The sequence below is a fragment of the Sylvia atricapilla genome, chromosome 4 (assembly GCF_009819655.1).
Source record: "Sylvia atricapilla isolate bSylAtr1 chromosome 4, bSylAtr1.pri, whole genome shotgun sequence".
NCBI lineage: Eukaryota > Metazoa > Chordata > Aves > Passeriformes > Sylviidae > Sylvia > Sylvia atricapilla.
Window position 1 is genome coordinate 72,762,617 of NC_089143.1, and position 26,832 is coordinate 72,789,448.

Genomic DNA, 26,832 nt, shown 5'->3' on the forward strand with positions numbered 1-26,832 from the left:
TGGAGAAGTCCTTACACAGTGCAGTTAGAACACACTCGCTCCAGAGTCAGGACTCAGCTCACGAGCCCTCACTTCAACAGACACACCTGAACAGCTCAGCAGCTGTTTTCTCTGCTCAGAGGGTTTGGTTTGGTTCCTGCACCCTGCATTCCTGACAAACATCAACCTACTCCTAACACTAAATAAACCTTTACATTCTTGCCAAGCACACAAGCATTCTTGTAAATAATAGTGTCTTCCCCATTTCCCTCTCTGTATCATTGCTCCCTCACTTCCTTTACCCCCCTTTCCAATTCCCTTCACCACTCTGCTCTTTCACATCAGCTAAAATATATCTTTTTTACCTTGTACCTGCACTAATATTTACTCACCTGAACAAGAAAATAACAGCTTATTATCCTACAGCACTTCATGGATAATGTTCTGCAGAACAGACTCAAGCAGAATTCCTCCTTCTGGCTTGAAAATCCATGGAAGTTGGTAATAAATTTGTTTTCTTTTCTCTTGTTTTTATTAATAATTCTAGCCCATTTTTTTCCTCCTCCTACTAAGCCCACCTCTGATTTTTTAGCTGTCCAGTTCTACTTGAATAAGGTGAACTGTGAGGAAGAGGGAAAGTTGGGACATGCAAGAGTATAGCAACAGGCTTCAATTTAGAAATTACTATTAATGTAAATGTTACCAATACTGATTTTTGTTACCCCAAAGTAAACAAAGATATTTACATGAAGGAACAGGTAATGGTAATCAAATATGAATGAACCTCACTGTCAAGTTTTGGGATAGGAGCAGCATTACCACAAAAAGAACCAAAATCTATTCAAGTCTAAGAAAACATGTTTGGCCTGCATATTTTAATCCTACAGCATCGCTGTGGGGATGACCAGCAGTCTGCTTAGCACCTTCACACACCAAAAAAAAACACCAAAAAACAAACTTTCAGATGTAGATGATCAATGCATCCCAAGTATATGGAAACACTGAGATCACCTTTGGTGTGAACAGAGTTCTTTGTACCTTTACAGATGGTATTTGGCCTCCACGGTAGAGCAGAGCATTCCCTGAGACATTTTAAAGCAAATTTTATTATGGTCTTAGTTCAACACAAAGCCTGTCTAATTACAGTGTCTCCATCTATTAAAAAGAAATATCCAACCCTTAAAATTAATTTTCCTAAATCCTCCCTTTCCTATCAGCTAAAAAAATGCTTAGAAGAAAACATCACTTGCTGTAAATCACTGTAGACTCTAAAAGCCTAATATTATTCTTTCCTCTCTTTTTCTCCTACATTGTTTTTACTCAAACTGTATGAAAAATCAGGAAAAAAACCCCTGATTTTGGCACTGCTGCAGAGCTTGCTTACCCCTCACAGTTATGCAGAGCTTAGATGGGTCAAGAAATTTCTCCTGGTGCAAACACAGTTAAGAAGGGACAGTAACAAAAGAAAATAATTTGTAGCACTCCCTAAAGGGATTCGGCAGCTGGAAAATAGGAGAAACAACAAACAACATGGGACTAGCCTGTTTCCAATGAACTACCAAGGAGTGCTGCACAAACTACTGATTACTTGTGTAGTTTGGGGTACAAAGCCACAGTTTTAGATCTAGGACCTCACAGTTAATATGCTCAAGACCCACACAGAACAGCAGAAATTTAAACAGCTCTTCATTTTATTTATTTAGAAAGCAATTCTGTGTGCCCATTTTTCACATGGAGACTACGAAGTTAAATGTCACCTTTCCTATTTCCCAGTAGATGCAGAATTTCCTTGATTTGGCCTCAAGGCTGCACTGATCTCTGTGAGCTGAAACAGCTCTCAGTTGAATAAAAGTTATATAAAAATTGTCATCAGTTAATGAAGTACAGCCTCTAGAAAAGCTCACTCTGACTGGACTTTACAGGCACAATAAGAATCAAATCACTAGATATTGAAGTTTCAGTAACAGTGAAGCCTTTACAGAACTGTTTAGTCAGTAAACAACATTAATTTATATCTATAAATAACCACGGGTTAAATTGAGAGGTTAGTAAAGCTGTTATTTCAACATAAAAGAAATCAAACACAGAAAAAATAGAAGCTTAAGGGAGTTTTAATTAGAATTTATAAGTTAATGACTTGAATCTTTGCCTCTTATTTTGATAGGTATAAGACACCTTGGTTGGCAGAGCCTAATCTCTACACAAACAGCAATTAATTAGTTTTCACCACAGGAGTCACAGACAGTCCTCAAGGACCCATAAAAACTCGTCCTTGTGTGGCACTTACCCTGGTGTGGGTGCGAATGTGCATCTTCAAGCCATCGTTCTTGCTGAAAGCTTTGTCACAGTAAGGACACTGGTAAGGACGCTCACCTGAGAACAAGAGAAGCATCAGAACCCAGAAATGGGCCCTCACAGGATGAAGGCACAGCTCTTTGTCAAACTCAACTGCTTTTCTCTTCAAAGAGCAGATTTAAACTTTAGAAAAATTACAAATAATCCTGCTGAGTGGGATGCAGTGCCGGATCAAAATATTCCTCTTTGCTGACTAACTTTGTACTACAATATATGAATACACACAGACAGCCTTATAAAACACCTAATGCCCTTGCTCAAACCACATTCTACAGTGATTTACACATGGTCACTTCTATGGTTAGGCATTAACTGCTCCCAAATATTTTTTTTCTGTTTCACTTCTGGTCACTATTAGAGGCCTCTGGGTGTCAGAATCGCAATGAAAAACAAAATCCACTCTTATATAATGCTGTATCTGTGTTAGAAGCTGGTTAATCAAAAGTCTCTGCAATATTTGTGTCCCAATTTATGACTGAGAGAGAAGCAGAAACAATCTTAGCATCTCCCTTGCAGCACCCCATATCTGAAAGGTATTTGTTTAATGCTCCATTACACTGGTGTCATTTGGCATCAATTTTCCCAAACTCACATTAGTGTAATGTGGATACCGAGCTGTTCAGAGACAAGCAGTAAAGAGTTTCTGAGCACCATCATTTGGAAGAAATGTACTTTAATTTTTAACTCTTCAGGCAATACACTGGAATCTGAGTCTACTGCTTCCTGTATACAGTTTTTCCGGCATACAGCACTTTAAAAGTAAAGATCAGGTTGTCTCCATTACAAAACACAGTCGAAAAAATTATGATAGAAAATTTTCTGTTAACAAAATGGATTTTGTTCTACACAACCATAATGCTGAAGGTGTCTTTTCAAATAAAGGTTAGTCACAAGTTAAGCAAAGCCTGCTTTTAAAGTCAATGCACAGCTTTCTGCTCACACAGGTATTTCTGCACCTCTAGATTTAACACAGACCAAATGTCAAGCACTTACTAACACCCATACTCCATCTTGTAAAATAGGCAAGTAAGATTAACTACATTTTGCAGTTTAAAAAAACCCCAAACCACACTATTTCACTGATATCCCTAAGATACAGACTCAGAGTCACTGCTGGACATGAAATCTCCATATCCACACGTTGTGTAGAGATTCAAGAGCACCCGAGGTCAGATGAGTATTGAAGGAAGAGGATGGCCACCCTCCCCGAGTTTGCAGACAGATTATTTCGTTCTTTTCTGTCTCTTACTCCTGCACAGGTAACTGTGACTGACTGAAGCACAAGACTGGCCAGCAAGGCACTTCTAAACACAAATATTTTTCTCTCTTGTGTTCTGTCATGTCTCAGAAAGCACAACTGTGTGAATTGGGGTTTAGGGGTTTTTTTTTTGGACGATGACAACCATCTCTGTGTCAGAGCTGTGTTTTCACTGAGCAGTTTGATATATGATCCTCTCTCCTGACCCTCGATGCCTTTAATTCATGCCTCCGAAATTCAAACACTCCAACAGCTGTCAGTACTCAAACATTTAATTAATGCAGCTGACATTTTTATGTCTGGGGGCTTTTGAATGGAGAATTTAAAGCTTTCAGCAGTTTGTAAGCAGATGAGCAATGACAGGTAGGAGTTGTACCCTCCTTCCTCTCTCCCCCACCCTCATGTCTCTTTAAAGAGAAAGACTTCGGCCTTCAAAGGATGGGTTTGAATTTGTCTGAAAGAGATGAACAGCGTCCCTCTGAAATCAACCAGGGATTGATCTCCGTGGTGCTTGATGAGGGAAAATGCCAGTAGAGGGCAACAATGACTCCACATCAACGAGTCATACCTGAAAAAGCCAGGCTTGGAGCTGCTGTTACAAACTGTCCGCTGCCAAAAACCTTCACTACTCCAAAACTCAAGGTTACTACAGAATGCCAGCTCTGACCTGACATTCAAACTAGGAGCCATCTTGTTTTCCTATATTATATAAACCTCTCATGCACTTGTGTCAATAATTGCCGGTGAAACTACTGAAAAGATGTTCCTAAGTAATTTCACTGCAGCTCTTACTTGTGTTATTTTCTCTCCCCATTGGAGCCCACACGTGTGGCTTCGTGTGTCAGGAGTGCCCACGGTGCCCGGGGATGTGCAGGCGCCGGCGGGGACACAGAGGAGACAAGTCCCTTGGGTTAAGTAGGACAGCCCGTTTTATTTCCTGCCCCCCGAGCCGGGGAGCCAGGAGAAGGCAAAGAGAGGGAACTTCAGTAGAGGGTCTGGGGCAGGCAAAGGGCAGGTGAGGACACTGACCTGAAGCCAATGGGACACAGCGCGGGGGAAGGAGCCACAAGGCCACTGAGAGCAGACAGAACCGACCCCAGCCCTGTGCCCAGAGCACACTGCAGGCATCCCCTCGGGCAGGACGGGTAGCTGGGCTCTGTCCTGCCGAGGCCAGACTCCGGGGATGGCATGGAGCAGTGGCTGAAAGGACGCCACACACACCCTTAGAATTCAGTCAAGTGTCCTGGTGCTTACACAAGCATCTACCCCATGCATATACAGCCTTTAAACTTGTAACACATCTTCTGCCTCAAAAGGTTTTAGGCTTTTTACAAAAGTAACGGTGGGCCACTTAAAATATATCCGTGCCAGCAACAGGCAGATTTCTTATTATAAATGTCTTACTAATTGTCTGGCAAGATTATTACAACTCTACATATCACTTTCTCTATCTCTGGAAAATATTAACTTCCTTCCTTGCTTCTGAGTCAGCCTAGGCAAACATCATTCATGCTACCAGACAGTTTCTCATCCAAATGATTCCAGATTCCTCAAGGAGACTATTGGGAAGCAGGTGTTCCCCAAGGGAAAGTCTCTGTCCCACTCTAAGTCCTGTAAGATAAACAGGAACAAGGAGTAAGAGGGCAACAAAGGAAAAGACAGATTTGAGAGAATGAATGCTAAAAATATTCCTTCCACATGTGAAGGCTTGCTGAAGTGCACCCTTTCATAGAAAACTATTGCCAGTGTCCACAAAGGAGAGGGGTTTGTGCTTGCACAAAGTTTAGAATTGTCACTGAGACAAACTGGAGAGCAAGGGCCATGTGATAAAAGCTCCTGGGAAAGTGACACTATCCATCAGGGCTTTCACATCCATCTACAGCCAGACAAGGACTGCCAAAACCCCATTATAAACATGGCAGTAATAAACTTCAGGTTGTGCACCAGAAATTGTGGAGATTTCCAGAAGCAGAACTCTGATCAGAAAGTGAACAGATCCCTAACAAGGAGATTAAGAGTTACCAAGACAAGCAAATTAAATATCTTGCAAGTCATGAACCTCTATTTCTTGTCTTCACAAGAGGGAGTTATTAAGAATCAAAGAGAAAGAATTTCCACTACGATAAGCTACAATTTCTTCTTGGATTTGCAGCTAGAAGAACATTTATGAGATGGTGTCAATTTTTGGCAACACCATACTAAGAGGGGGTGCACTTTAAGTGAAGTCAGTGCCAACTAACAACTACGCCACTTGCACTCTGCATTTTTATATAAGCTGGTTTTTATATATAGCTATATATATATTAAAATATAGAAGTATTTTTATGTTGGGGTGTTTTTAAAGTCAGCTTTCTAACAAAACTATTGCTTCCATGAAAATGCCAGAACAGTCAAGCAAGTCAAATGTAACAATTGTTAGCTTCATCCCCAAGTTACAGCTGACTCTCATGTTCCTGCTGTTCCAGAATGAACTGCTCAATACATTAATGGCACTTCTGTACAAAAAAAACCCCAAATAAATAATCCTGGGATAAATTGCAGTGGATTTAGCCTAATTCAAAGTCTAGACATTCTACTTCCAGATTTTGCGTGAACAAAACCCGAAAGCTTTTAACATAATAAAAATAAATTTAACCTTAATACAAGGATTATGAAAAACAATTCCATGATTGAAAAACATATGGGATCTTGATCTGAAACCATGTCATAACAGAACTGACATTTTATTCCCCCCTCCATCTCTAGCCTGAGATCACAATACCTAGTGGACCTTAACGTAGCTGAAGAAGTTAAATACCAGATTCTCCCATTCTGGTTTGACTCAGGACAGTTTCCCATGAGACATCTGCAATCAGAGGTACTGACTGCAGGATTTACACTAAGTTTAGCACACAGATCTCCCAAACTCAGACACAAAACAATTAAGAAGCAAATCCACAGATACATTAGTTTTTGAAGATTTCAAGACTTCACTGGCTACAGCCAGACATTGAATAAGGACTTTGAGACAGTTAATCAAACTGGTCATACTCTTTGCTATTTTGCTATTTTCACACTCTATTTTGCACTCCCTGTAGTCAGCTTGGCCACAAAAAAAAAAAAAAAAAAGAGCTGTTTCTCAAGTTAGGTGATAGAAGCACCAATGTTAGTGATTACTTCAAAACAATGATCTCAAATAAGATTAAGCAAATATGCACTTTACAGGTGAGTAATGCATTCCCATCCGATGAGAAAAATGAAAAAGGAAACATTCACCTGAGAAACGGTCCTAATCTGAAGAGACTGCAACACAAGTGTCTGAAGAGCCCAGCAAATCAAAGGAACAGACTCACTGCTCTTTCAAACCACACCCAGGCATACCTTCTATTTCATCTGTGAAATCTGCAGTCCTGTTTGCTGTCCTTGTTCCCCTGCAGTTTGCTTAGCCACCCAAATACAATTCTCAGGCATTCATTTGAGCCTTCAAGCAGGATTCCCTGGCTTGCTGTCTTTACTGGAACTCAACTGCGCAGTTACGGAACGAAGAATTTGATTTATGCAGCGAAATCATCAAGGTGGGGTTTTTCCATATACTTTTTAATATGTCTCTGCTCACTTGGGGTATTCCGCATCAATGGTTTTGGTGAACACTCAAGAAGATCAGAAAAAGGCCCACAACAAACTGCACTGAACATCTGATCATGTGCAGCAGATGCAACCTCAAGGAATTCCTCTCTTTGGTTTTCTTTATAAAATTAACAAATGTAATTACAGCAATGTGGTCCCTCAGACTGTTCCACAGACCATTTCCCATGTTTTAGATACAGCTCCCTTTCAGACGGTGAACTATTATTTGGATTAGAAGGTTGTTTCTTAAATAAAAATTATTATATTTTTTCTGTATAAACATATATATATGTGCATCATTTCAAAATACCAGCCTTCAGAAGAGTTACAGCAAAGCACAATCCTTTCTGAAGTCCTAACTCCAGCCTGGGGCAGGGGAGAGGGTTACAGAGGAGCCTCCACCACTGCCCAGCTGCGGTGGAACAGCACAGTTCACCTGGGGAGGAATGTGGAGGCCATCTGGATCGCACATTTAACACTCCTTACCAGATGATCCACAGGGCAGCCCAGAAGGGGAATTTAAAGGGGGCTTTTTCAGGCAGAGATAATCTGGGGCGATGATAGCATTCAACGGCAAGTAAGGATGGGCAAAAGGTTAACGGATGTAACAAAATCATAATCTCTGACATCTGCTTTAGAACACTGCTCAGAGAGGGCACCTGACAGCTTCATACATTTATCCTCGGCTGCTCTTGCCCTTAAACAATGTTCCCATTCAATGAACAACTTTGCATCCTTAACTGAACATTATCCAGTTGATGCTCCATGCAAATACGTACACACAAACACAAATAAACCTAAAATACACAGATCTGAATTTCTCCCACGTGGAAAGGGACTTCACCAGGAATCAAAATTAAATTGAACAGGAACTCAATGAACCCAGTGATTCCAACAGAACTTCAATTAGAAAATGCCAGGAAACAATCACTGAGTAAAGATTAAAAATTCACAAGTGAAGAAAATATTCAGTAAATTTCAGCACTTCGGTGTGCAGGCCTGTGACAAAACCAATACCTCTTTAAAACAATGAACTTCCTCTCGTGGAGAGGTGGCTATTTTCTAAATCCTGAGTAGCATCTCCAAAGCACTGAATACCCTGCATCTCTCAGGCAGTTCTGTAATTCTGACCAGGAATTCCAGGGAGGGAAAAGAACGGAAGAGTAATCAAGAAGTTTGGCCAACTGCAGCAATGAGCTGATTTCCTTATGACATCTCGACTAGTCTTAATCCAGACTAGACAATAAAAAGTGCTCTGGCCTGTGCAGAATCCTTGGCCTGCCTCCTTCTCAGCCACTAAACACTCAAAACGTAGCACTTGAGAAGGTACAGAAGTCCCCACACAGGAACAAGCTCTCTCATGCCAAGAGCTAAGTAACTTAGTGATCTGAAAGATAAAATACTCGAGGACATCAGCTGAGACAAGACCCAGAAACACCAAAGTGCAGGTAATTTTATAGTCATAGTGGGCCAGATAAAGGAAGGGATAACTGCTCTGAGAAGAGTCCTGTGCTCTGAGAAACACTCCTCAGGTATGGGGCAATTAGAGACATTTCATACTTCATTTTAACCAGCATTCAAATCTGGCAGACTCTGAAGACATGAGATTAAATGCCTCTGTTTTTTCAGGTGGTTTGTTTCCTCACTGATGATGAATAACTCTAAGTTTGTGTATTTATGAATGCTTTCTAAGCAAGCTCCAACACTCATTTTCTAGGCACTAGGGAGAACTAGAATTGGTTTCATGCAAATCAACTATGTGCATTTTCCATCCACGAAAAATAGTCACATATTTAATAAGAAAAAACCTCAAATCCTATTCTTTTAAAATAAGGAAAAAGCAGAAGGCTTGAAACATTTTTTTTCTATTACTTGTCTTTTAAATTTTTGAGGTATGGAAGTGGTATTTTCACAGCTGAGGTGGTTTGTTTTCTGCAAAGTTTAGGGTTTATTCCAAGAATTCAGATTATTTCTAGTTAAAACCAATAAAATGTTTGCCCTATCTGGTCCCTCAAAATTACCATGATATAATTGAGATATTGGCTATTTGCCACTAAATGAATCATAAAGTCTAGTAGAAAACCCTACAAAATACACTGAATCCATGCAGTAAAGCATGAACTACCATTATTACTTACTTACAGGCTCTCATCAGTTCTACAGTGATATCAAGATTTTACGTGATTTTAAGTAATAAATAAAAAACAGACTTAGCTTGAAAGAACAAACTAGTTCCATTCTTTCCAGATACCAGTGGAGTTAAACAATCTGATTTCTCTATGAATGGAAAATGTAACATCTATTACTTCAGTGAACCCAATGGTCAACTAAGTCTTTTAAAGAACATGCATTAATCAGTAACCCATCTGATCTGAAGATATCTCACTCAAATAACCTACCCCTCAAAAGAACATTTCCTCATTCATGGGTGAACAGACAACAAGAAGCTGACAGCCGCATGAAACTTCACAGGTATTTTTAAAAATTTAGCTGTTGTCTGGAGATGAACAAGACAATGATGTATAAACTGAAAGGTTCAGAAACGCAGAGTCACTACCTTTGAGGCCTTCTGCAAGCTCCTTTTTAAACTGGGCAGATAAAAGAGGGATCATTTATAAGTTATTAATAGAAAGAACCTATCTGTAGACATTTGTAAGCTGTTCAGTGACTAGATACAGATACATTCTTTCACATACTTCATTGGCATGTGAGAGGAAGTTCCTTCAAGCTTGCCTTTTATCTTTTTTCCTATGTAAGAAAATATAAATTACTTGTCAGGTAATTTAGCAGAGGATCTGCTGGAATCAGGATCCTCACTGTACATCATAATGTACATGAACAAACAGTTGCTTGTGTAGCTACTAAACCTTTGGTGATGTATTTTACACCATAATAAATTAAAGTTATCCTGCACTCGAACTCATTACTTCCTTCAACTACTTCCTAGTCTTCTGTGTTCAGAGATGACTGAATTACAGTTAAAAACCAAAGATCTTTATTATTATAACTCCACCACTAATATTTTGCTTGCCCAGGAATTTTTTCTTAGAAGGGCAAAATTTGAACTTGAACATTTAGACAGTTGGGACCTAAGAAGGATTGTACGTATGCTCAAAAATTTGGTTAAGTTGTAGAAATGGGACTACAATGGCAAAATCAGGTGCCTAACAGCAGGTTCTCAGTGAAGGAAGTATTTCAAGAAGGCAATCAGAACCTAGAGTTATATGTTTTTTAAATCTTATAAAGAAATCTCTTCTTATATAAATTGTAAAAGTAAGATTAACTGTGTTGGCACAAAGGATATAGAAGGATAGATTTGTGGTCCAAATGCTTTTTGGTGTTTTAATGTAATCTCTTGGCATTTATCTTTTACTCATACACATGGAAGTATATTTGCAAAGAACCTTCTCAACCCATGCTTAAAAAAACAAAGCTGCTTTTTTCACCTAGCAGAGCATGGAACATACAAGAATGACACAATAAATCATGGCTTTCAAATGACATAGAACTGAAGAATTTATCTTTTCAGAGAACGTCTAGGACAGATGTAAAGTTACAGTTATCTTACTGGCTCATTATCAGGACTTGGACTAACTGTGATGGTAAAAGCAATATAGGGTTATATTTTAACCGATATTTGCATGCAGTTTTCTAGAAGACATTTATGGTCATTAGTTGTTCCTCATCAGTCTTTAAATAACAGTAGGGAAAGGACAGTGTACAAAGGACAGAATTACCGTTAAATCCCTTAATCCTCCTAACTCTAAAAGAAATTTACCTGCAAATATAAACCACTTCAGAACAACTTTCACTGTTGCACACCTTGATGTGCTACATCCCAAGGATGGGAGGGATTAGGACTCAACTAATTAGGCAGGCAACAGAAGCAGACAGAAAATGTGTGTGTGTGTTTACACCCAGATCACACAGGCACACACACACCCCACAGCAATTAACACCTTTAAGCAGATATGCATAAGGAAACTAAGAAGCTGCACAAACCACAGCCAGAAACTGCTAACACTGAAAGTTGATTAAAACTTCAGGGAAGCAATTAACCTCCCAGCCCTCGGGTTTCAGGCCCACGGAGCAGACCATAGTATTTCTTTGACAATTTATGAACAAGCCAAGGAATTTATATCACAGTCAAAGGATTCTTTTGCTGAATTAACCCCCAGCTCCCTGTGACCCTAAGAAGTCATAAACCAACAGGATACAGGAGAGGGAGAATGTGCTCTAGTGTTTCAGCTGACCTGCAGAGCACTGTCTGTGTCATGCCAAGGCTGAACCCCAGATGATGAATTACAGAGCAACACTCCAGGTTCAGAGGCAAACATCACCCCTTTCCCTCTGTACATGCACATGTAGACATGTTCACTCACCCCAAACCAGCTCAGTCACTGCAAACAGCCAAGTATTGTTTGGGCTCATTCACAGAGTCTTACTCTAACACAGAAGAGGGAAGAAAATTGCTTATCCAGGAAGCATGCATGTCTGAGTGGAACAACATTAAAGAGCATATGCTGCATATTAAATAAAAGACAAAACCCCACTGAGCTTCCCTTTTTGTATATGGATTATTAAGCATATCAAAAATACAATTCCAAAGCAGAACCAGAGAGGTACCCTAGAACCTCAGCTTCTCTAAAGAATAACTTTGTAAATATAAGGAGGACAAAAAGCGATGCACAGCTCTCTTTTAAAATAATCCCTACTGAATTTATTTTGTACATACAGAACAAAACCTATCACACAAAGCAGATAATAAAACAAAGTCTAGCTGACCACAAAGAGAAAATGGGATAATGCAGATGTCTGGATACAGACCTCAAACCTCATCACCTGTAATCACTAAGACAAGAGTCTTTGCAATATTTACATTTATGGTGGACTGCTGAGTTGCACCAAAAGCTCAAGGCTTATTCAGAAGGATGAATCATCTCCTGAAAACAGACAGTGGCTGCTTGTTTCAATTCTAGCTCAGAATGCAAAGTGATACTTTGAAGTCTGACCAAGGAGGAAAAGGATGGCACAGTTTTGAAACGATTCATTCAAACCCAAAGAATTTAACAGATACCAATACCCTGAAGTATTAATCACTGCAACATGTAGAAACCAAACATTCATCTCTGAATAAAGTAAGTTTGTGGCTCCACTATTCGATGAACTGAAAATTTCTTACTGCTCAGAAATTCCCTGCAAAGTTGTCAAGGAAAGGATCAGAGTTTTTTTATCACAGATTATTAATGAATTTAGCAAGATATTTTTTCCTGAATTAGGAGCAATGACTGCTTCTAGCTCCATAAGTAAAAAAAAGAGGCCTTGAAGTTTCCCTCCTGCAGCATTATTCATTCATAAACTGTTTCCACAGTCCATATTGCTGTAATTCCAACCTGTACCATCTCCTGGCAAGGCAGTTTCTCCCCCTGCATTTAATTTACAAAGGTACTAGAAATCTTCAGTGCCTTTCTGCTTCAAGTAAGTTCAAAATGTCACAGCCTCCTACAACAGAGGTTACAAATTTTGCAGGGCTCTATACTCAAGGTCAGAGGTCCCTGGTGTGTGGTTTCACAAAACCCATGTTAGCCCAACTCCTAAATTTAGGAAAGCCTGCTTGAGAGAGCTGATATCTAACTGGTAGCAGCACAGATGTGAAAAGCATTTTTACTTGGACATCTCCAGAGCATTTTCCCAAGAGCCGTCTGCACTGTGGGCTTGGAAAACTGGGGCTTTGCTCCATCCAAACTGATGGGTAACACCAGCAGCACACAGAAATTACTGTCAGCTCCCTGCAAGCCAAACTTGGTTATGCAAAGGGAAAAAAAAATGTCATGCCAAAGGCAAATCTACACCATTTTACGTTGGAAACAAATTATCACAAAGAAACCTCTTTCAGGTGCCTGATGCCACTTATTCCAACAAAAGCGTAAACTTGCAAAATGAAACCTGACAACAACTTTTACACATTGAGCAGGTAAAATGCCTGACAAAGACGCTGTGTTAGGCCTACCTGTAAATCTGTCTGTTTGTACAGACATAGAGATACCTCGTTACAGATTTAGAAAGTCTTCTCTGTTCATTATAACAAATACCTGTATGGCTTCGAATATGAACTCTCAGTGTTCCATTGCTTGCAAACTTCTGTCCACAATACGGGCAAATCTTCTCTTTTTCTCCTGTGTGAGTCTGCGTGGGGAAGGGAGAGACAAGAATGACTGTTCAGCATTAAATAAAAAAGGGAAATATGGAATAGTTAGTAGTATTGACACCGAATGCTATGACCTCCATTATGTATTTTACCATCACACCAGGCAAAGGATCCAATTGGCTCTAGGTGTTAGAGAACTGACCACGAAAAGAACATTGTAGCCACCTCCAGCACTAGATCACTGAGTTTGTGTTTTGAAATCAAGCCTTTAGGGCTAGAGAGCCTCACTGACATAAGAAGAATTATTTCAAAATAGAAAAAAACAATATTACAAACTCTCCCATCCAACCTGTGTGGTCAGCAGCAAAATCACCCTGAAATCAATTACACACAAGGTCACTATCATTTTTCACTCTGTACTTTCAACACCCAATTCTGAACTGAAGTTTTATCAGTCTGTCGAATCACGTTTTCTTATAACTGTGGTACTCTTCTCCTTATAACTGTGCCTGTTTTTTAGTGGAGAATTTCTGATGACTTCATTAAAAAGTGTGAATTTAAATGAGATAGGAAAGATAACACATTCAGTTATATGTGCTGCTGACTATTTGGGTTTTGAGCTAGCACGTGACCCTCTTCAGATAGGGAAATTAATTCTTGCTTTGATGAAAGACAATGAAATGACACAAAATTCTTCATTACATCATAAAAAACCTGTCTCACATAGTGCATTTTATGCTGCAGCAAAACTAAATGAGATCTCATTTCAAAACTGGATGGACTTGCACTGTTTTCATTCCCTGACATTAAAGATATGAGTGCTAAACTCCTCTTGATTAGCACACAGTTACTTGGAAATCATTTGTATCTCCAGCAGCAACACTGGGATATACCAGACAGACAGCTACTCACTCATTCCAAAACACTCAAATACCAAAAGGATTTCTGGGAGCAGCACAGTATAATCACAAGGCTCACAAACACAGCCAGTCCTAGTCTGACAGGAGCACAAAGCAAAAGCAATTCCAATTTTACACGTATGTGTGAAGCACATACTGTATGGCAAGCAGTACACACATGAGGTTTTTAAACAATTCTCACAATCTGAATTCGGTGGCAATACCTAAACTGACTTTTCTCAGCTGGTTTTTCTTGACTCAATTATCTTCTTTCCATTCCTTCCCTATGACATCAGTCTTACCTCAGGCCAAACCAGGGAGCAAGCCTCCTCCTGAAGTCCACCCCAATTCCATGGCAGACTTTGGTGGGAAGGAGGGTGTCAGGAGCAGTGCAGCCAGGCCCATCCGGCCACACACCTGCTGCTGGAGCACCTCCACTGAATTTACACACAAGCACCAGCTGTGGATTCTGCCGGGCACCAAAAACCCCACTATTGCAATCAGCATTTCAGGGTAAGGCAGTCACAGCTTTCTACTGAAAAGCCAGAAGGGCAGAAGCAGCTGGGGATTCTACGCTGAATCACAACCTAAAGGACACACAAGAAATGATCAGCTGATTCTACTCACTTTCTTATGGCTCTTCAGGACTGAGGGTGTCACAAAAGCTTTGTCACACAGGTCACACTTGTATTTCTTATGTCCGTCATGTACAACTTGAATATGAACATTTAAGGTGTCCTTTCTTTTGAAAGTGGCATCACAGTGATCACACTTGAAGGTCCTCTCACCTAACAAAGAGAAAAACAGGTCTTCCTGAGCTACCATCCTCTTCAAAAAAAAGTCAAAGTGTATTTTTTTAGAGAAACCTTCAGGAAAACCTACAATTCACACACAGCGAATTACGTATTTTGGATATTCTGCAAATGCTTGTTCATTAGAATACACATTATTAAACAGGTTTTTAACATTCTCCCCCGTCATTTTTAACATATAGCATTGGGAAAAAAAAACAAACTATGCAATCCAATGCTTTCAAAAACTGCAGAAGCTTTGAAAGATAATTGTAAAAGAACAAACTAAACTTGACAATCCAATAATTCATCTAACAGAAACACTGTTATGCAGGATTAAACAAGGAAAGATTTGTGGTTTTCTTATGTATGCCAGTATGAAAATTCCCCAAAACAAAGTACTGTCTTCTAAGCTACAAGGATTTTAGTTCATGAGAGTTTCCTAAAATCTAAACTGTTAATGTTCAAAGGGTTGAATGATAGTCTAGGGCTCTGCAAGTATTAAAGATGGAGAAAATTCCACCAAAAATACATCTTAACACAGTCAATTAAAAAAAAAAAAAAAAAAAAAAAAAAAAAAAAAGGACAGAATGCCAAGAAAAGTTATCCATGAGGGCAAGTGGCCACAGCATTTCTCTGAGCTGCTCCAGTTCTATGCCAGAGGCAGCAAACATGAGCCTGGGCTGCCACAGGAGAGACAATCTCAGTGTTAAGCTCTAAACTGGATTACCAACAAAAGCTGAGCAAGTCACCAATTTATCTCTGTTTCCATTTGCCCTTTCTTAAAACGGAGGTAGCTCTATCACACTTTAGGCAGAAATAAATTTCTTGCCATCAGACCTCAATTCACTGCTGGATTTTCTACAGCGTATTTGGATTTGCATTTAAGTGCATCTGAAGGCAAGGTCTGAATTTGGCCTTGAATGTTTTAACTCCCTGGGTACAGCTGAATCCTAGTACCAATTTAACACAGCAAGCTGTATATTGGAACAAGGTGCCCCGTGTTTGTTTTTCTCAGTCACATCTGAGCACGGGGAAAGCTGTTTTTCCTCTGACACTTACTGTTGTGGATTAACAGATGTCTCTGTAGAGAGAAGGGGGTTCGGAACAAGGCTTTGCATTCCTCACACTGGAAGGGTCTCTCTTCAGAATGGGTCTGTGGATGAAACACAACGTGTCAGAGGACAGGACCATGGAAACCCATCAGCTGTCCCTGCAGTAACTACAGTTATTTTTCCTGACCGGACTCGGGAGGGGATATCACAACTGGAAGCATCGGGAGATGAAGAATTAAAATAATCACTCTGCCATTATTCAGGATTCTGAAAGCCAGCACAGCAGCTAATCAGTCCTCACCTTCTCCGTCCTCACAAGTGTCACATGAGGTCTCCACTTAAACAGAAACAAATAGAATAACCAGAGAAAAAAGCTACCAGCTCAGCTGCATTGCTTCGACTGCACTAACACTGGCCTGGAATACTTATTAATATGAATAAATCCTTTAAAGTTGAATGCACACAAACCCCTTTCTTTTCAGTTAAGTTTTAAGGCAAAACTCATCTGATTTTCAACACAGCACCTAAAATTTGGCGAAGAAAATTCCTCAAATCATGATACTTCTTTTATATATAGCTTCTTTTATTAAAAAAAATCAAACAACAAAAGCCACCAGATAAAAACCAAAGCCAAGTAAGCAACAGTATCGAGATTTTTGTTGGCAGTAGAAAAATTCATTGTAGCTGAAAAACAGGCTCAAAGATATGAACAAAATAGAAGGCTAAGCTTGGATGAATCTCCCAGACCGCAGAGTTGTTGAAGCAGATTTCTTTTCTGAAGCTTGGGAAACATCCAACTTTATTTTACTTTTATAAATTCCAAAGCGCTTTCCCTGTTTCCTAGTGTTTTTAACAGCTGTCCCACTGTAGATAATAAGTTGTACTGATTAATTTACTATCTGCCCAATTTCCTACCATTTTTGCAAAGGAAAGCAGGTTTTTAAAGCATCACCATACAAATACTTTATTAGCTCACAAGGACCTTATTACAAGCTGGAGTGCCCAGAGGAAAAGGGGATGGACAGTTAAGTGTTCTATAATATGCAGGAAATTAGGTAAATTAGTTGATTTCATAGCCTAAGGGCAAATATTAGCACAGTACATATTCATAAAATCTATTTCTGCTATCCAGAATCCACACAACTGTTATTCTACCCCTTCAACTGTGGGGAAAAAAAAAGGAGGCTGTGGGGAAACAGCATAATTCTTGAGAGGCTGGCTGAGGGCCTTAAATCCAGTTTTATTTTTAACACCAATGTCCTCTCATATGCATAAAGCACCAAAACCTGAGTGTCGTGCAATGGTACAGGGAGGCCTTGGCTTCAAAACCAATTCCTTGACCTCGGCCTAGCTCACTGAAGGCAAAAAGGCTGCTGGAAGACCATCACAGGTGTGAAACGTCTCTCACGCTCCCTGAAATCTGCTGTGTGCTCCAGCCCAGACTCTACAGGCTCCCCTCACAGCTGGCATTAGCTGACACCCTGCTCAGCCCCCCTGGCAGTGAGGCCAAGGATTGACAGGACACGAAGAGACTGAACTGCCTTCTCACCTCAACAGGGGGTTCCTCCAGAACAGGGTTGGGACACATTGACGAGACACTGTGGGGAAGCTCGCAGTGCTGCTGCCTGTGCTGTACCTGTTCTGTGGATAAATAGAAGGGTTCAGTCTCCAGAGCTGTCAATCTGGCACCTTTCACGAGCGCAAAATTCATGCTGCTTATTTCAAAAAGGCCCTGGTTTGAAGCGCTCACCAGGTGAGTGACAGTTCTGAAGAGCACAGTGATTTGTACAGAACTCCTCTTTAGCATCTCCTTATCTTTTGATCAAAACACACAGATTCATCTGCACATCTTAACTTCCCTACAACAAAAAAAAATCCCCTAACTAGGCATACCCACATGCAGAGGTACACAGATCATCCCATCAGCTGAGGATGGGCTCTTATGGAGCTCTTATGGAACACTTCATGGCAGCCTTTCCTATCACAGCAGCATCTGTGGAGGCTTAAGCCCAACTTATTCCCAACAGATAAACTGATGGAATACGGTTGTTTCAAATCATCACGCTCCCCAGGACCAAACAACCCTGGATTAGCCATAAACCCTTTAAAATCCTGCATCTGATGACCTATTTCTGCTGACTGCCATGTCCTCATATTTTGTTCTCTGAACTCATCCTCTGTAGACAGCAACAAAGGAGCAGATGGAGCGACGACATCTCCTGTATGGAGGTAATCTGCATTATATGGCTCAGAACATGAGCCCTCATCCAGTCTAACCTGCAGGAAAAGCGACCACCTTTATCTGTAGCACAATCCCTTTTTGCCTCTCCACTTCAGATACTGCTCCCTTGCCTTGTCACAGATATGAAAGTGTACTCATACAATCATTTAAGTCAGAGCCTGAGCACTCACAGAGGACATCTGAGCTGGTTCCATACCCCAGAACACTTCCCAGCCTTGACACCTCCAAGCAAGGGGCAAAGCCAGCTTGCAAGTGCAGCAATGCAGAGCAGTGCAACACCTGTTTGCAGGAGCAGCAGATCACAGAGGTACCACAGTTGCAGCCTCAGAGCATAACAAGTGCTGAGTTAAGGTTCACATCCCAGTGCTCCACTGAACAGAGCAGACAGGCTCTTGGCCACTCAACTGTATCTTCCAGTGAAATGTGAGGAACTAATCTCCTTGTGCACTTTTGAAATGACCCAACAGACACCCACATCTGAAAGATGGTTAAAAACACATGTTGTGAGAGCCATTTTTATTCTGAGACTTCCAACATGAAATCGGGTTAAGAAAAAAACCCACACAGGAATTACAGAAACAACAGAAACAAGTTTTCCATCTGAAAGACAAATCAAGAACTCAAAGGCACAAAATGTATCTGTACTCTCTTATATATAAAAAGGATGCAAGCCTGCTGTAAAATCCAAAGCTTTTTAAAGCATGTTGCTATCAAACTTTAAGGTATGTTTTCTGTTAAATGCTGTTGATTTAAGTGTTTTTAACTCCTATATTCATCATTCCTACTGCAGGTATCTATGCTCCCTGCTACTAGCCCAGTAACCTAATCCTGAAACTCAGAGAAGTTTTTTCACCCTGAAATTTAGAGTTCAATTCTCTTCCTCCAAAAGAAAATAAACTGAGAAGACATCTTAGAGGAAACGCACATCTAAAAATCATTAAAAACACAAGCTGAAAGAATACACAGAAGTATTATACACAATAGGGTTTTACATTTACACTGTTCCTGGATCAGCATTCCTGTGACCAAGCAAGAGAACCACTGTCCTCTTTCCCTAGGCAAAGCCTTCCAAAAATCATGGCACTCAAAACTATTCTGGCCTCCCAAAGCACCGCACCCTTGAGTTCTGTGTGTTTGTGCACACACATCCAGCCTCCTCTCTGCTACCTCTCCTCCTGTTGTTTCCTCAGTGGAGAGAGGTGTGTCTAAAAAAGCAGCTCAGGCCATCCCTATCAGTTTCCTGTCTCTGGTTCGCCTCCTCACTCAGCGAGTGAGTTTGGAGACCAAAGGTGGATGGGTGAACAGCCAGAGCTGTTTGGGTCACCTTTATGCCAACACAGGAACAAGCTGCTCCCCACCTGGAGCAGAGCTGATTTACAGCCAGTGCTATGTGCAAACAGGTCCAGGACACCAGCGCTCCAACACGCTTTAAGGAATTCTGTCAAAATTCTGTACCCACTACAGCTGTCTAAATTTTAATATTTTTCCCATTAAGTGGAGTCTCTAATCCTTGCTTATGCTGGTGGTGGTGCTGCTTTAAATGCAGAACTGGGTCCAAGTGTTTACTCCTTCACACTTAATCCTGAAGTCCATTTTCAACCCAAACTCCCTACTTAGCATCAATGGCAAGCTAACATCAGGAAACGTGTAAAAAGTATTCATTTAAAATATAGAGCTATCTTTCTAGATAATATTTTATACTCTTTTCTTAGAATATATGTAATCTGTCCCATTTTCTTAAACTCTAGAACATAAAATATAATGTATGGGAAGCTAATCTTGTCCTTCAGCAGGCTGCTGCATGCTTTCTTGCTTTAGACAGTCATCACCATTTCATCCTGTGACAGGCATTATTATTGCTCTTACATGATTTATAGCTGCAAGTGCAAGAGATGGTGCAAAGATCCTGTGCCAAATTCCCAGATGGAATATAGCATGAGCCACACTGTGAAAGACTTGGAGGTATGGCTATATCTGGGTTGGGATGTTTTTTTTCTTGGGTGGGTTGTTTTTTTTGTTTTGTTTTGGGGTTTTTTTGGTTGTTGTTGTTGTTGTTTTTACAGTCTTGTTATTCTGAAACATCAATCCATCCGAAACGTAAGCCCACGTTAAAACCAATGACAGGCATTATGATATTAGGCCAAGCAGATTTAAACTTCAATCAACACAGGCAGAACATCCCTTTGTGAGTCCATTTTCCAGGTAACATTTCTTCTAATGTTGTTTTAATACGTGAACACTGCACCAAGTTCTAATTTAGTGTAGTTTGAGAGCATCTGCTGCTAAGTCCAACAATGACTGCAAGACGACTACACATAGTCTTATTCAATTACACCATTTTAAAAAAGTATTTGAAGACATCTTTAAAGCAGTAACATTAACTTGGTAACCTAGCACTTAAAAAAAAAAACCCAAAAAACCACAACCAAAACAAAGTAAAAAATAAAAACAAAACAAAAAAGTCAAAATGGGACTTATTTGATGCCTTTAACCAAACAACTGTGCTTTTCTTCTGCTTATTTAACTTTTTTGTTTACTAGAATTGATTCAGCCTTTTGAGATCTTGGATATAACAAAGAACACTGAAACTACATTCTCCAATACTTTAATCCCATGTTTATAAGCATGGCAGAGCTTAATGATGAACCACTTAAAAGAAAAAAAAAATCTGCAAATCTGAGGCTGGCAGACCTGTAAACAACAACAGCAGAGTGCTTTACCTTCTTGTGATTCTTGTAAACATTTCTGTGGGCAAATCCCTTTCCACAAAGCTTGCATTTATAAGGTTTATCTTCACTGTGTATTATTTTGTGTGCAGTCACTTGATCAAGTCGTTTGAAGGACTTATTGCAAACCTCGCAGGTGTAGGGGCGTTTTTCTGCAGAAAATGAGTGGGGGACATTTAATCTCCTGTTTATACAGGGGGAGAAGATGAAAGGCAGAGACAGTCATCTCCTCAGAGAGATTTCTGCAATTAAGTCAACCCAATTAAGATTAAACCAATTAGAAAGACACCTAATGCCCTTTATGTTAGACAGTTAAGTCGCTTCACAAAAGATGAGCCATGGTGTATCTCAAGAAATTGGCACATTCTTTGCAGTACTCATTGCTAAAACTAAACTCTGATTAATTAGCTTAAATCAAAAGAGAATGACTTCAAAGAGGAAAACTGTGTTTCCAGATTATAAATGTGAAAGAGGGGATGACAGTTTAAATGTTTTAAAACTTAATTAAAAATATACATATTAGCTTCCAAACCCAAAAGTTCCTATGCAAAAAGCCTTTATGCTTCAACTGGTGACTGCAACTTAACCGCACTAATGCTCATCCAAAAGTGTCAAAAGAAAGCCAGGAGCCTCTGAGATACAGATTATGTTACTAGAAATGAGCTTTTGCTGTGGATTGATACCAAGAAAATAGTTCAACCCTAAGCCTGTGCAGCTGTAAAAACCTGCATTTGTTTAAATGCTAATGCATTTGACAGAACAATGTTTGTGTTTCCACTGTGTTGCCTGATGTTTCACCAGTCACTGGTGCAAGACACAGAAAATGCTGGATTTGCAGTGACCAGAGATCCTGGCAAAGCCAACTCACGCCACACTGCCAAACCTACAGATGGGACACTCCCTGCTCACAGCGGCCTCGTGCTGGCACAAGGGAACCTTTGTGGGGGTTCCGTGGATGGGTTGGCCCACGAGCTGCTCTCCTCTGACCAGAAGCTGTGAGCCCATTAACACATACACAGATAAACAGGAAAACACAGTGTGTAGCACAGATCACTGACAGCACACCCAGCTCCCAGCCTCTTCTCCTCAGCATAAAACCTCAGGCACAGGTTTTTCCCCTCCTCTCTAAGCCATGTAGCAATCTGCTGCCTCACCCCAGGTCTCTGACCTCCTCTACCCCAGCTAGCACGACAAAACAGCTTGGCAAAGCAGCAGCAGGAAGACTACATCACTCCACTCAGAATTTTGGAAGGCTTGGAAAGGCTGGCTTGGACAGTTTCCTTGGAACCTGAGATTGGCTTGCCCAGCTCAGGACAACACAGATTTCGTTGAGCCTTCCATAAGACCCCAGGTAAAACTGCACACAGATGAAATCCACATCCACACACATACAGCTCTGTGTCATTTCTATACATTACCCGAGTGAGTTATCATGTGGCGTTTCAGCTGGTTCGCCGAAATGAACTTCTTGTCACATTCTTGACACTCAAAGATCTCATGGACCTGCAAAATGTTTTACGATAATCAAATGTGTGTCTAAAACAAGACCATACCTCTCACACAGACAGAAATTCTCTAACAGAATGTAGCTACTTATTAGCCAGTAGCTATACTAATACTCAAGAATATTCTGAGATATTTCCCCCCACATTGTCCCTTGCTGAAAAACATCACCTCCCAAAAAGTAAAAATTTGTAACTGCCAACAAAAAATTCATAACTGCCAACAAATCATTACAAACTATACTGTATTTGCACAACCTGTGCTTCCAACTACCAGATCCGCTTAAAATATCATTATTAGGAGAGCATTAGAAAACTAAATGCAGACTAACTTGTCAGGACATTTTCCTCTAGTCAAGACACATGTAAAAATAACACAAAAACAACTTCATAGCTTCCATCAGAATTTTAAAAAACAAGTACTATCACACTCTTGCAGGATTGTTTCTCTTAAAAGCTTTTTGAGGCCAGACAATGGAGGGGCAGGATAGTCTCAAACTACAAATGCAGTAATTTCAACATCACAGCACATTTATGACTAAATGCTGGAAAAACAGGAGGCAGTTGAGAGCAACTTCTGGTAAACAAAAAATAAAGATTGCCCAGTAGGGCAAAACACTGTTCAGTGTTAAACAAAAAGGTCAGAAATTAACCCAAAAGAGATGCTTGGAACTAGTAGGTTAAAAAATGGGGTCAGGGGTTAGGAAGCAGAGGACATTTTTAACTGCGACTACTCACACCAATCTTGCAGGAAGTCCAGCTCTACAAAGCTAAAAAAGTTCAGAAAGACTGAAGGGTTCTTCACACACACACTCAAACTCTGACCAAAGTAGGATCTACCTGGGTTTGGTCCCTTGGCAGACAGCATTACAGCTGAATGGAATTGTAAAGGTCCACATAAGCAATCTGCTGAGACATCCAGAAAGGCACCAGCACAAACCAGTCCTACCAGTGACACACAAAACCTGCATTTCCAAAGTCAAAAAACAGTCTGACTGCCCTACACTCAAAGGCGTCTTTAATCTTCTTTCTTAGAAGAAGAATGAGCTGCTTTACCATGAAAACACGTGCTCACAGTAAAAGTCAGAAGCTCAGCTCACAGCTGTACAGGCAGCAAGAGAGACTCCCCAGCCCATCTACAAACACTACAAGTGCAGCACTATCAACTCTGACTGGGAAAAGAAACCAGCAACCCTGGGATTGTTTGAATGTTTCTTCCCTTTCCACTACAGAAGAGTGGAGCACCAGTGGAGAGGCGTGGCAGCCTGTGCTACTCACATGTACCTGCTCACTTTGAAATTGGAGTTGCTGTGAACAATTCAAATCCAAAATGTGAGATACTTGTATTGAAAGGAATCATTTAGCAGGAATCTGCATCAGTGAAGATTACCAGTCCCCTCGCTCTCCTCCTCATCATTATCATTGCTGAGTGACTGAACTTTGCATTTTTCTCCAACTTCAGAACTCGGTATCAGAATACAGTTGGACAGCCAAGGCACAAGCAGTGCACAAGACACAAGAAGCTAAAAATGAGTTTAAATCTGACATAAAAGCTACAGATGTGAATGACCATGTCTTCAGAAAGTAAACATGTATCAGTTCCCCACAACCACCCTCTTTACCTCATTTCTCTGTCAGACTTTTCTCTTTCTGTTGTCCGGGCTTGTTTTCTGTTATATTTTACCTTTTTATTCTCTACTTCTATTTCTTTACATTGAAATGGGTGGGGGGCAAAGTCTGTCTCATTCTCCTGGTTTTACCTATTATTTTCTCACTGGTTTTATTGCCTGTAGAAATGTTTTTGGCAATGCTGATGATCCTGCCCCACCCATTTCCTACAAAAGGAAATTAATTCAACAAACTGCACGAGTACTACTGTGTGCAATCTCCTTCACTACCTGATATAAGTGTGTAAATCTGGAATGCCCATTTTCTGGATGTTTTAAAAGAAAAGCCAATCCAGAAGAGCAAAGAAAGTTTTATGCACAAAATCCTCATGGTGATTCTTAAGAAAAGTGCTCAACTGACATGATCAGTCACACTCAAGAAACTTGCGTGTCACAATGTCTGCCCAGAATTACACCTACTGAAAGAGAACAAACACTTCATAAAATGGACAAGCTAACCAGGATATTTTGCATTTTAAAGGCCTGATGTGCACAACCTGTGCTAATGTGTAAAGCTTGTAATAACACGTGGCAAGGCACACCATGACAACAAAATATAGCCCTATTAGACAAAAAGTGCAGGGCATACTAACACAAGCAAGGAGAAAAACAAATTAAAAAGGAGGGCCCCCACCATTTCCTTTGCATATTTAATCGATATCATTTATATCCTCAATGGATTCAGGTTATAACCAGGGCATTATGAAAGACTTACAGTTAATCTGATCAACAGTACAATGCAGCTTTTTGAAAAAACAGATTCTCCTGGGTTTTAGTGATTTATCAAATTAATCTTGCAGGGACTTCCTTTGGGTATAATGGATTCAGAATCTCATATTCTGAATTTCTCTGTGTTTCTACATGAACATCCTTATTTCCAATAGACGCTTTTCCAACTGTTAACCCCTCCTGTTCTGGTTATAAAAGATTACGTGCATAAACAAAAAGACATTAAAATTTTGGGTTTGAGGAAGAGGTTTCTTCACTACTCCATAACTACAACAGATGTAACTCCCCTAAGTGATATTTCAGAAAGCGTTTTGTATAAGAACTAAAGGCTCATGAACCTGTTTTATGGTCTCTGTGTATGCTATGATTACATAACACAGTGTTTAAGACTGCTGAAGAATAGCAGGCTTGACTTAATGCTGGAGTGTACAAACACGTCAGCATTTGCTAAGAGATGCACAGAAAAACTTTAGGGAGATATCTGGCTTGAGCAAGAGTGACTACAAAAACAAATACCCACACTAAACCAGGTTGGCTGTGTAACCATGAAAGTGATCACCCAGAGGCTTGCATTACAGCAGCTTTCAAGTGACGTGAGCAGCACAGCCTCACATCTCAGGGAAGTCAGGGCCTGCTGTGAGTCAGCCTTCATCTCACTGACCTTTCGATGCTCCTGGAGATTTGCTGCTGAGGAACATTTCTTATTGCACACTGAACACATCAGCTTCTTCCTAGAATTTCCTGAAACAGAAACAAAATACCACCAACATCTTCAAGAGGAAGCGCTAAGAAAGAACCTAAATGTTTCCACTGAGCCTGTGACTTTTCACAGGTCATTTGACTGACATAAGACTTTTACATTTGTATCCCTCTTCAAAGTGCTCCATATCAGGAGTTCCCTGCGGGTGTCCAACAAACCAGTCACTGGTGGAATGTAAATTTAGAAAACCAGAACAATAAAGAAAAAAACCCTTTCAAATAGATGTTATCATACACCACCAATCCCACAAGAAGAGTGCAATTCACAACTGAGAACTGCTCACTTGGCAACTGAACAGCTCATTTCATCCAGAAATCAATACAAGTGTTAGTGCAGCAGTGACAAAAAAGATCTCAAACTTAAGTCAAAACCATTTCCCATTTTTGTTTATTTAGAAAGCATTAAGCACCCTACTATATAAAATATCAATAATTGTCTTTAACTGAACAAAACAGGGAAATCGTATTAGCACCAGATCCTGAATCCAAATCTCATCTAAAATTTACAAAACAAGGTATAGGTCAGCTACCAGACATTTTCCTTCCCTCTTCACAGCTGCTTTAAAGAGTCACAGAGCACCTAACTGCATTTATCTATTACTTACCTTTAGAGATTCATTCACAAAGCCACCATAAACCTAATTCTTTGTTTATAATTTAAGACGCTCATACAAGATAGTTCCTAGCTTAGGTAAAACACATCCATACTACACTGAACAGCAGAAACATTATAAAAGTAAAAACTTATGACAAGTATTTATATACACAAATATACACATAATACAGGGATACATTTAGGCCTTCAGTTGGGAATTCATGTATCACTACATAACTGACAAAAGCTAAGCCTAAATATAACAGTGCTCATGGACGAAAAAAATTATTACTGATACCAAAAACAGGAGATACTCTTCTGTAGGAATGATTAAAGAAAGGTTTCTCTACACTGCAAGAGTCTGGCAGCAGAAAGAGACTGAAAAATCTTAAAAAGCATCTCAGTGCTGTCGCCATCAGCTGAAGACTGTTTTCTGTGCGCTCTGGAATTCTGCTGTCCCCACACATAAAGATTTTCCTTTGACACGGCGAGGGGACACACGGAGAGAGTGCAGAATGCCA

The 26,832-nt window shown here is 40.1% G+C and overlaps 1 protein-coding gene across 2 annotated transcripts in view; it reads right to left on the bottom strand.

The window, feature by feature from the left end:
* The window catches only part of PRDM5 (PR/SET domain 5), a 58,289-nt gene that overhangs the window by 12,283 nt on the left and 19,174 nt on the right, over positions 1–26,832 (bottom strand). The window contains exons 8-14 of one of the 2 annotated variants that reach the window (XM_066318431.1): positions 25,619–25,698; positions 22,478–22,562; positions 17,641–17,732; positions 16,099–16,192; positions 14,873–15,033; positions 13,291–13,384; positions 2,267–2,352 (exon numbers count right to left, since the gene is read on the bottom strand). In XM_066318431.1, coding sequence (XP_066174528.1) covers positions 2,267–2,352; positions 13,291–13,384; positions 14,873–15,033; positions 16,099–16,192; positions 17,641–17,732; positions 22,478–22,562; positions 25,619–25,698 — 692 coding nt within the window. Of the gene's footprint in view, positions 1–2,266; positions 2,353–13,290; positions 13,385–14,872; positions 15,034–16,098; positions 16,193–17,640; positions 17,733–21,053; positions 21,212–22,477; positions 22,563–25,618; positions 25,699–26,832 lie in introns of both variants that reach the window. The other variant, XM_066318430.1, reaches the window with a different exon arrangement.